The sequence below is a fragment of the Monodon monoceros genome, unplaced genomic scaffold (genome assembly GCF_005190385.1).
Source record: "Monodon monoceros isolate NGI ecotype Baffin Bay Population unplaced genomic scaffold, NGI_Narwhal_1 Super_Scaffold_5, whole genome shotgun sequence".
Taxonomy (NCBI): Eukaryota; Metazoa; Chordata; class Mammalia; order Artiodactyla; family Monodontidae; genus Monodon; species Monodon monoceros.
In genome coordinates this window covers 114,276,059-114,286,233 of record NW_021703782.1, presented here as the reverse complement: position 1 = coordinate 114,286,233, position 10,175 = coordinate 114,276,059, and the positions used below count along the sequence as shown (strand labels likewise).

The 10,175-nt window shown below is 61.1% G+C and overlaps 1 protein-coding gene and 1 long non-coding RNA gene across 2 annotated transcripts; one reads left to right on the top strand and one right to left on the bottom strand.

The window, feature by feature from the left end:
• Positions 1-3,087: 3,087 nt before the first annotated feature.
• On the bottom strand, positions 3,088-3,735 carry LOC114884529. Its single transcript, XM_029203516.1, has one exon. The coding sequence runs from the start codon at positions 3,733-3,735 to the stop codon at positions 3,088-3,090; it is 648 nt and encodes a 215-aa protein (XP_029059349.1).
• A 1,435-nt stretch (positions 3,736-5,170) lies between these two features.
• LOC114883956 lies at positions 5,171-9,427 on the top strand. Its single transcript, XR_003790736.1, has 3 exons — positions 5,171-5,334; positions 8,009-8,692; positions 9,250-9,427. It is a non-coding gene; the product is annotated as an uncharacterized LOC114883956 (long non-coding RNA).
• The last annotated feature ends 748 nt before the right edge of the window (positions 9,428-10,175 follow it).

Here is a 10,175-nt window from a genome sequence, read left to right as displayed (position 1 = left end):
GGGACCCCCGCCCGCGCCCCGGCTCCCCCGGACCCCGCCCGCGCCCCGGACCCGGGCGTGCCCCCCCGGCGGCCCAACCCGGGACCCTGGCCCGCTACCCCCGGAGACCGCTGAGGCCCCGACTTCCAGGGCCCCGCGCCCCCAGGCGCCCATCTGTTCGCCGAAGGCTTAAAGTCCCTGAGCCTGACCCCTGAACCCTCGCCCCGGAAGTCAGGGTGACTCGAAGTTCCGGCTCAGTCGCTAGGAAACGGGCCAGCCCCACGCGGGGGGCGGCGCTTCTGGCCTCGCCTACTAGCTGCGGAAGGCAGGTGAAGCAGGTGAGACAGTGGGGGCGGTGCCGAGCCCCGGGCAGGGCAGGGCCTGGGGACCTGTGAGCACAGGGGCCCCGCACCACACCCGGACGTCCCCCACCCCGACGCCCGCACAGAGACGCCCGCATACTCGGATGCCCATAAGTACCTGGGACCCCCCCGGGCACACAGGGACCCTGACCGCAGATCCCCGACGCACGCCGACCCCACACACGTGTAGGAAAAGCACTGCACCCAAGGGACCTTCATTCCCACACGTGTGGACACCACCCCACACCAGTCCCCTCCCAGACCGATCCCGGCACCGAGCCCCCTCCACATAATTGGACCCCACTGGAACGCCCACGCTCACGCGTAACAGACCCTGACTGCATGGGGTCCTCTGCACACACCTGTGGACAGGGGACTCTACAGGCACACAGTGACCTGCACACACAAGGGATGCCACATGTACACTGAGCGCCCACATACATAGGACCCCCCCGTGCATATAGAACCCTGCATCCATACAGGACCCTACAAGCACACCAAGTCCTGTGCCTGCCATACTGGGACACATGCCAGTTTACACACATACAGGACGCTCTGCATGCACGGTGGGTCCCTCATGCACTGACCCCCACAGAACCCTGCAACATACAGGACACTACATGAGCACTGAGAGTCCCTCACGAACTGGGGACCCTGCATTACCGACTCCCACACAGACATGGGACCCTGCAAGCACTCTGAGCCCTACATGCTCCTTCCGTGTGCGTGTGTGCACAGACGCACACGGAAGCCCTCAGCTGCCCCTAGGTGCCTCGGTCCCCCCAGCGTCCCCCGCAAACACTTCAGATCCCTACTCAGAACCCACCGCCTGGGGCTGGCCTCCCAAGGAAATGAATTCTGGGGTCAGCTGAGTGGACTAGGGAGAGGGGTGTTGCTTCCAGGCCCTGACAACACCACCTGCTGATGCCAAGACGAGAGAGGGTTGGGCATGCCCGGTGTGGGCGGGGGGGGGGGGGTTTGTCGGTGTCTGGTGGCAGTGCTGGGGAGGCTTCAGCAAGGCAGGGTTGGCTCAGGCTCGTGTTTAGGATGAAGCTGGTCCAGCTGGCAGCCCAGTGGTTTGGAGCAGGGAGATGGGTACCCGACATCGACCCTGGGGTGAGGATGGGTGAGCCAGGGTGGAGGGGCCAGGGGAATGAGGGCAAGGGGGACAAGCTGTGGCCAGATGTTCTTGCCAAACATTCCCACTCAGGCTGCTGGACACACCCCCCCCCCAAGAACCAGGGGCAGGCGGGTGGGCCAGGAAGCCGGCAGGAATCTGTGCTGTTGGGGTGATCCTGTGTTCCCCAGTTCGGCACCTGCTGTCCGTCCACACAGGTCCAAGCCAGTGTGTGATGCTGCCCCTGCGGCCGCTGCCACTCTGACCACACCCTCCCTGACCTTTCCTACTCACCCCCAGGATGATAAGCAGTAGGAAGGGGGGCCCCGAAGCTGCATCAGGGAAGTGGCAGACGCCCTTCCACAGAGCCAACCCGAGCCGCTGGTGAGTGTGAGCCCTCTGACCTCCAACCCTGCTCAAACTCTGACGTGTGATACAGGCTATGCAGCCACCCAGGGACAGTACTTCTGGGAAGACCTTTCTCTCTGAGAATGGCCTTCAGGGGATCTCCGAGTCAGGCTTGAGTGTGGTGGACTGAGAATTCAGAGCTCAGATGTCCATTCCAGACCCTGACCCTGAGTCTTGTACCCCTGGGGCTGGGACTGGGGTTGGGGTCCCGGGGACAGTGTTCAGAGGAACGTGCCTTTAGGACACATGGAGATGGGAAGCAGGCCCGTGTGGACTGAATATAGGTTCTGAAACAGGGCAGGGCTTGAGTTCATGTTGGGGATTCTCAGACTAAGCATGTGGTCCACTCTGACCCTCTGCTCCACCTAGGCTATCCTGTGCTTTTTCTTGTCTGCTGCCGCTCCCTCAGGCCATCCTCTCTTTAGCCACTTCCAGGCTGAAAGGTGACAGCTTGTCCTTGGCCTCCTGGTCTTGCTATGGGCCAGGAAGGGCATCTCCTCCCATGTCCACCCCTACCCATTGTTACTCTTCTTCTCTGAGTCCCATTTCTTCTCCGCCATGACACTCATCTGAGTTCTTTGCTAAGCTGCCAGCACCTTCCAGGCTGCGGCTCCGGGTCCTCCCAGTACTGGGGTCTGTGCTTGCTAAGAGAGCCCCACACCCTGTTGCTCTGCTGCAGCCCCCCTGCTTGGAGTGGGCCTGGACCCCAGAGGCCTCCCGGATCCCAAGACCTGGAGGGAGGGTGGCGACTGCTCTTCACGCCAAGCCAGGTTAGCCCCTAGCTCCCCAAAACAGCCCCAGCCGCATCTGAGGCGGCAGCTGTCCAGGAATGAGGACCTGTCCAGCAATCAGGCGCCGTGTGCGGCTTCCGCCATCTCAAGCCCTAGGAACAGGCTCTGCAGTAGACAGGAGGCCGGGCCGGTGGGCCAGGAAACTGTCGGGGAGGGAGGGGGGATGACGGACCTCAGTTCTGCTACCTGCTGACTGTCCCCCTGGGCCCTGGACCCAGCCCTCACCCCACACATTCCGAGCACTGTGCTGGGCAGCTCCCGCCCCGCCCACCTGGCCAGGATGCCTGGGTTCTCTGCAGAGACACCTCTGCCTCAGTTTCCCTAGACAAGCTCCCTCCTTGGGCTCCCTCTACCTGTCAAGCATTGGGCCAGCCCGAGAGGGCTTCCTGTGCAGCGGTCTTTGTCATGCCCTGTGTGGTGGGCACCAGCCTCACTGTGCAGACATGAAAGTGGGCCCACAGGTGTGCCGCGGCGCACATCCACCGGGCTCCGGCCTCCTGGAGCCCTGCAGGACCTGTAGGTGGCTCGCAGGGTCACCACGCCCCCGGGGCTCGTCCAGAGCCTCCCGCACCTCCACACCCCCTCCAGGCCTTACCGGGTCCTGGGTCCGAAGCGCCTCAAGGCCCTCGCACCGCAGCTGCTCCAAGGCCATGGCCAGCTCCAGCCCCTCCGCTTGCGCCCAGGCCTGCTTCTCCAGCAGCAGCTGCTCCTGGGCCAGGCACAGCTGCACCTCGCGGAGCCTCAGTGGCTCGGGGCCCCAGCCCGGCGCAAGGCCGCCCACCCTGCAGCCTTCCACGTCCGCAGCGGGGACCGGCACCGGCTCGGACCCCAGAGCGGTGGCCTTCTCCGGCCTCTTGGCTACCTGTGGCTGCTCTGGTCTGGCCACTCTGGGGTGTCCCCGGGGAGCCAGCTTGCTGCCGGTCACGTGCCCCGCAGGGGCCACCCCTGCCTCGTCCTGAGGGCCCCTGGGGGCAGGGGGCGGCGGCTCGGCCTCGGGGCCCTGCTGGCCCGTGGTCTTCCGTGCCCTGCCCGTCCTCCTGGCCCGGGGTTTGCGAGCTCGACTTCGTCTGCCAGACATGGCCCTGACCTGGCGCCTGTGTTACCAGGTGTCTGCTCCCCGGGGGCCCGGGCTCATCGGCTGGCCGGCCTCAATCAGGCAGGCTCAGAGGGCATCACTGGGAGGCCACGGCAGTGGGCCCTCTGCTCCTGCAGCCCCTCGTGTCTGCCCTTCCCCTTGGCTGGTGCCCACAGCGCCGAGGCTCTGGCCTGGGCTCTAGCTGTGGGCCTCACAGCCCCACTCTGCACGCAGGCTGGGCCACGCCAGAGAGTTTATAGTGACTTGGCAGCGCGGTGGCTCACCCGGCGTGAAGGCTGACTGACGGCTGACACGGCACTGTATGGGCACGGGCCTCTTTGGCCAGACTGGGAGGGAGACTGAGAGAAACTGGAGGAGGTGACTCCCGGCAGCCAGACCGCCGGGTGTGTGTAGCGATGAGTCTGGTCTTGCCCTGGGCGGGCACCGGTGCCCCACCACCCCTGTCCCACCCCGTCCACCCCCGGTCTCAGGAAACTCCAGCTGCAGCCCACAGGGCTAGGAGCCGCCTCCCCAGACTCACTGGCCATCCAGACAAGACGCTCACCAGCCACAGACAATCCTAACCCAACTACCACAGGAGCCCCTGGCTCAGCCCGCACTCAGCACGTCAGCCCCCAGCCAGCGTGCTCGGAGGAGCCTGGGGCGCCCAAGCTTGTCTGGGGCATTCTGTGGAGTTGATGGGCCCGCCCGCTCCCTCGTGTGGACTCCTGCAGGGGGCCAGGCTGCGCCGGGGGAAGAAACTGGACCTTGAAAGGCCCAGGTGGCATTCTGTGGACTGAGATGGGGTGGTAGGAAGAGCCGGCCTGCCCTGAGGTGGGGCAGGGCTCTTGGGGACGCCCTGGCTGGGGGGTCCGGCTGCTCAGCCCGCAGGGTCGCAAGGAGACCCCACCCGGCCAGCCTTCGGAGCCCTGGGGACGCAACTGGGGGAGGAGGTGCAGGGCCAGCCTGAGTGCCAGGTGGGAGGGAGGCTTGGGACCGACTCCTCCCCAGCATTTCCCCAGCCCGGGGCCGGTGACTCACACCCACGCCCAGGGCCCCATCCCAGCCAGCTCTGTCACACTGGCTCTACTGGTTTGCCTGGCCCAGCCCTGCCTGCTGCACCCCCTCCCGCTCAGCCCTTTCCCCAGAGGCTTGGCGGGGAGGTCGACAGCCAGCACCGCCGGGGAGCAGGGTGGGCGCCCCGCAAGGGAGTGGCACCGGGGGGGTGGGGGGAGCAGTGTTAGGGGTGGGGTATGGCGGGCAGAGGGTCCGCTCACCGGCGGCCTCTCTACACCTGGGCTCGCGAGCCTGGGCTTCGGGCCCCAGGTGCGGGGCGGTCCTGCCCGCGGCCGCTCGCGGGCGCCCCCTGCGGCGCCCCGCGGAGGCCGTGTTTGCTGCGAAGGCCTTGGCCCCGTCGTGGTGGCTTCGCGACGCGGCTGCAGGTGGCCGCTCCTGCACAGCCGGGGCGCGGCCCCTCTTCCGGTGGCCCGTACATGTCCGCAGCTCCGCCGCGCTGACCGCCCCCCTGCCCCCGGGAAGCCAGGAGAGAGGAACCAGCCGGCGACGGGGCCCGCACCCCGGAGCGCCCCGAGGCCCCGACAGGTGAGAGCCCGCGGGCCCCGGCGCTCTCCGGCCGGCGGGAAGGGGCGCCCGGACCGCGCGTGCGGAGCCCCCCTCCCCGACGCCTCCAGCTCCAGGTGATGGCCCGGTCCGCCCCGCCGGCCGCTCTGCATGCTGTGGGGGAGCCAACCTCGGGGCGTGGGCAACCCGGGGACGGCGGTGGCCACCCTCCGCCCTAGGTCCTGTCTTCTCAGCGCGCAGCCTCCGCTGTGGCCTCTCGGCAGTGGCCTCCAGAGCCAAATCTTTACCCAGGTCTTGCCTCCTGCGGCCCAGACCCACATCCAGGCGCATCCCAGCCCTCCCCTGGGTGTCCTCAAGCTCCACAGCGCATCCAAAGCGCACACCCGTCACGGCCTTCCTCTCGCGTGTCTGGTCTCCCGCGACTGCTCCCTGCTGAGCCTGTGCCCAAGCCCCCACCCCCAAGGACGGCTCTCTGTGCTCCGGCTTCCTTCACTCCCTCCCGCCTTGCTGGCTGCTCACCCCGGCTCCGAACCGGCCTCTCCATTCTGCTCGGTCTGGTGGCCACCAGCAGCCAGTGTCGCGTGCAAGTGTGATCCTTCCCAGGGTGGTGCTGGCCTTACCCCCAGATAAACTCCCAGCACCACCGGTCACCTTTGTACCTCCGACCCCCCCAAGGGCCAGGGTAAGGAGCCTGACCTTGTCCTGAGGACAGAGCCAGACCACAGGAGGTTTGCAGAGTCCTGTCAATTTTATAGAAGTTATATATGCCCAACGTATGTATCAGAAGGACGTCCAGTAGCAGGAGATTTGGGCTCGGCAAGAGGCAGAAATGAGAGGGAGTGGAGGACACGGGCAGGTCAGGCCCCAGAAGATGTCCCGTTAGGATGTCCAGAGGCTGCGGCCGCTGCTGTGCTCTCGACTTTGCAGCTCCGCTGAGGATTGTCTCTAATTGTCCATGTCCTGGCGTCTCTTTCTCAAGGCCCAGGCACCTGGTGAGAAGTCCAGTCTGCCCTTAGGTCATGCTCCCATTGTCAGGCAAAGGAGGGACGGATGTCTGCCCCCCTTCCCCCATTTTGGTTTCTGTAGTGGGAAGTGGGCTCCCACTGAATTTTCTAGAACAGAACCCAGCCTTACAAGGTAGGGGTTCCGAGTCTTCAACAGGCCAGCGTCATGTGGAGAAGCTGCTTTCCCACTCTGGGTCTGTTCCAAGAAGTCCATCCAGAGAGCCTCCTCCCCAGCCTCCTGTCACCACCCACGTTCTTGATGATCTGTCCAAATTGTCAGCCAGAGTGTATGAGTTGATATAAAGAAAGTTATTTGGTAGGACGGTATCTGGTCTAGATCAGCCTTGATTAGAGGGCCTTGTGCTGTTGGGCCCACGTGACACTAGCATCCCTGCCACCACAGCCACTCTGTTCACGGGCGTTTGCCTAAGCACTGGGTGGCCGAGGAGAAAGGCTGGCCAACGTCCATAGGACAGTTGTGATGTCTACCTGGGTGTCTGATGCCTCCTCTGCAGTGGACCCTCTCTGGGGGCATCACTGTGAGACGCAGAGCCAGCCCCGCACGCTCGGTGCCTGCAAACCTGGCCCCCGCTGCTGGTGCATCCGCGTGCCTTTCCCTGGGCCTGCCTGTCACTGTTGCTCCAGGCTTGTTCATTTCAGGCTCCCAATGAACCAGCCAAGCCCTTCGCCGTTGCCCTGCACACCACACACCACTCTACTTCCCATCCACGGGAAGTTGAGAACCAGGTACCCTGGGAGAGTTCCCTCCTCCGCTGTCCTTTGGGACCTCCCGAGAGAGGAGCTGTGATGTGTCTGTGGTCAGTTTGACTGGTGCCACCGTGTGGACTGAGCTCTGTGAATCAAGCCCGAGTCCCTCCTCCACCACCTCCCCCAGGAATGCCATTGGCGTGGGCTGGAGTCCTGGGAAGCGGCACCGACCCTCAGCAGAGAGAGGGGTGTGGACACCTTCCTCCCGCTGGATGTGTCCTTTCTGCCGTAAAGGATCGCTCTGTGTGTGCCCAATGCCTCAAGTCCGTGGAGCGAGGACCCCGGCTCAGGGTGGGGAATTCAGGCTGCTTGTCCTCCGGTGCCCCAGTTGGACTTCCAGGCTCCACTGGGGCCGACAGCATCCCGGGAGCTGTTCTCCAGACCCAGAACTGTGTTCTAGCAGGGAAGGCGCAGCCTTGCTCTGGAGCCTGGAGTCTGTGCCGCGGCCCTCCCCCCGGGTTGGCCGGAGGTCCCACACAGCATCCTTCTCCCCACAAATACCTTCAGCTTATCAGACCTGCTGGCCACTTGGCCCGGCAGCCTGGCAGCTCATGCCTCTGCCACGGCCTCTGGGCTTGGCCGTTAGCCTGGGTCTCCCAGCACGTGGGTGGGGTGCTATTCCCGAATACAGCACTTGCTGCTCCAGAGTCTTGAGAGGCCTGCCAAGCGCTGGGCCTCTTTCTTGGCAGAAGGAGGTCCAAGGCGTAACAATTTATTTTTTCCTTTAAGGTGCCCTGGCATGTCCCAGATCTATGAACCCTAAAAACTTCATTAGCGTGGTTTTATCTCCCACCCTCTGGAACTTCCTGGATCAGTGAACTGTCAGGATGACCCAGGTTCCTGTATTAGTTCCCTGTAGCTGCTAAAAGAACAATTAACGCACATTTAGTGTCTTATAACAGCACAAATTTATTATCTTGCAGGTCTGTGGGTTAGAAGTCTGACCTGGGCTTCAGTGGGCTAAAATCAAGGTCTCGGCAAGCCGGCCATGCTTCCTGCAGGCTCTGGAGGACCATCTGTGTCTTTATCCTCTTCAAGCTCCTAGAGGCGCCCACATTCCTTGGCTGGTGGCTTCTTCCTCCACCTTCAAAGTCAGCAACCTTCTTCCAAAGTCACAGCTCCCTCTGCTTCTCCCCTGTCCCCCTCTTCCACTTGTAAGGTCCCTTGTGATCACGTTGCACCTACTCAGATAATCCCAGGGGGTTTCGCTATCTTAAGGTCAGCTGACTGACAACCTTAGTTCCATCTCCAATCTTGATTGCCTTTTGCCACGTAACACAGTGTATTCACCGACTCCCGGGGACAGGACAAGGACGTCGTTAGGGGGCTGTCATTCTGCCCACCGCAGTCCCTATGAGCTATATTGTGACCGTGGTCCTGAGACAGGACAGGGAAGGCCTGCTGCGTGGACGCTCTGCAGGCATGGACAGGAGGAGAAAGCTATGGCCAGTCAGCCATTACACGCCACAGTGCCAGAGGCTGTGTGGATCTGCTGCAGTGGAGACGCCACTTCCAGCCTGGCAGCCCTGATTGCTTCTGCTGCCTGTGTAAGTTTCCTGTCATCCACCATCTTCCACGGTTATTTGTTTCTCGCAAAGGCCAGACAGGTGAGTTTAATGGAGATGTGATGGGCCCCACCACACCTGTTTTCCTCAAATCTTTTTTGTTGTTGTTCGTTTTTTAAATTTAGGCTTTATTTTTTTAGAGCAAAATTGAGGGGAAGGCACAGAGCTTTCCCATAGATGCCCAGTCCCCACACACGCATAGCCTCCCCCATTATCAGCATCCCTCACCAGAGTGGGACACTGGTGACAAGTGGTGAGCCTACACAGACACACCGTAATCACCCAAAGTCCATAGTTTACATTAGGGATCTCGGTGTCGTACATTTTATGGATTTGCACAAATGTGTAATGACATGTATCCATAACTGTGGTATCGTACAGAGTATTTTCACTGCCCTAAAATTCCCCCGTGTTCTGTCTGTTCCTCCTACCCCCTTCAGTCCCTCACAGCCACCAATCTTTTTATTGTCTCCATAGTTTTGCCTTTTCCAGAATGTGAAATTGTTGGAATCATACAGTATTATAGCCTTCTCAAATTGGCTTCTTTCACTTAGTAATCTGCATTTAAGGTTCCTCCATGTCTTTTTGTGTCTTGATAGCTCATTTCTTTTTAGTGCTAAGTAACATTCCACTGTCTGGATGGACCACAGTTTATTTCTCTGTTCACCTACTGAAGGACATCTTGGTTGCCTCCAAGTTTTGCCTCCAACTGTGAATAAAGCTGCTGTAAACAGCTGTGGACAGGATTTGATGTGAACATAAAATTTCCACTCCTCTCGGTAAATACCAAGGAGCACAACTGCCGAATCTTTAGAGTTTATTCAGTTTTATAAGAAACGGCCTGTCTCCCAAGGTGGCTGCGCCGTCCTGCCTTCCCACCAGCAGTGGAGGCAGTTCCCGCTGCTCCGCACCCTCGCCTGCGTCTGGCGTCATAAGTGTCTGCAATAGGTGCGGAGCGGTCCCTCGCTGTTGTTTTAATTTGCATTTCCCTGATGACAGATGACACGGAGCAGCTTTCATATGCTTACGTGCCATCGGTATATGTTCTCTGGTGAGGCGTCTGTTCAGGTGTTTGGCCCATTTTAAAATCAGGTTTCTTCCTGTTGGGCTTTAAGAGTTCTTTGTATATTTCAGATAACAGTCCTTTATCATTTGTATCTTTTGCAAATGTTTTCTCCCAGTCTGTCTTTCGCAGAGCAGAAATTTTAAATTTTTTTAATATTTATTTATTTATTGGCTGCATTGGGTCTTCGTTGCTGCACGTGGGCTTTCTCTAGTTGCAGCAAGTGGGGGCTACTCTTCGCCGTGGTGTGCGGGTTTCTCATTGCGGTGGCTTCTCTTGTTGCGGAGCACGGGCTCTAGGCGCGTGGGTTCAGTAGTTGCAGCACGCGGGCTTCAGTAGTTGTGGCTCTCGGGCTCTAGAGCGCAGGCTCAGCAGCTGTGGCGCACGGGCTTAGTTGCTCCTTGGCATGTGGGATCTTCCCGGACCGGGGCTTGAACCCTTGTCCCCTGCATTGGCAGGTGG

What these genes read in the sequence shown, in the direction of transcription:
- LOC114884529 (XM_029203516.1), bottom strand. Translation starts at nt 3,735, where the DNA reads ATGTCTGGCAGACGAAGTCGAGCTCGCAAACCCCGGGCCAGGAGGACG.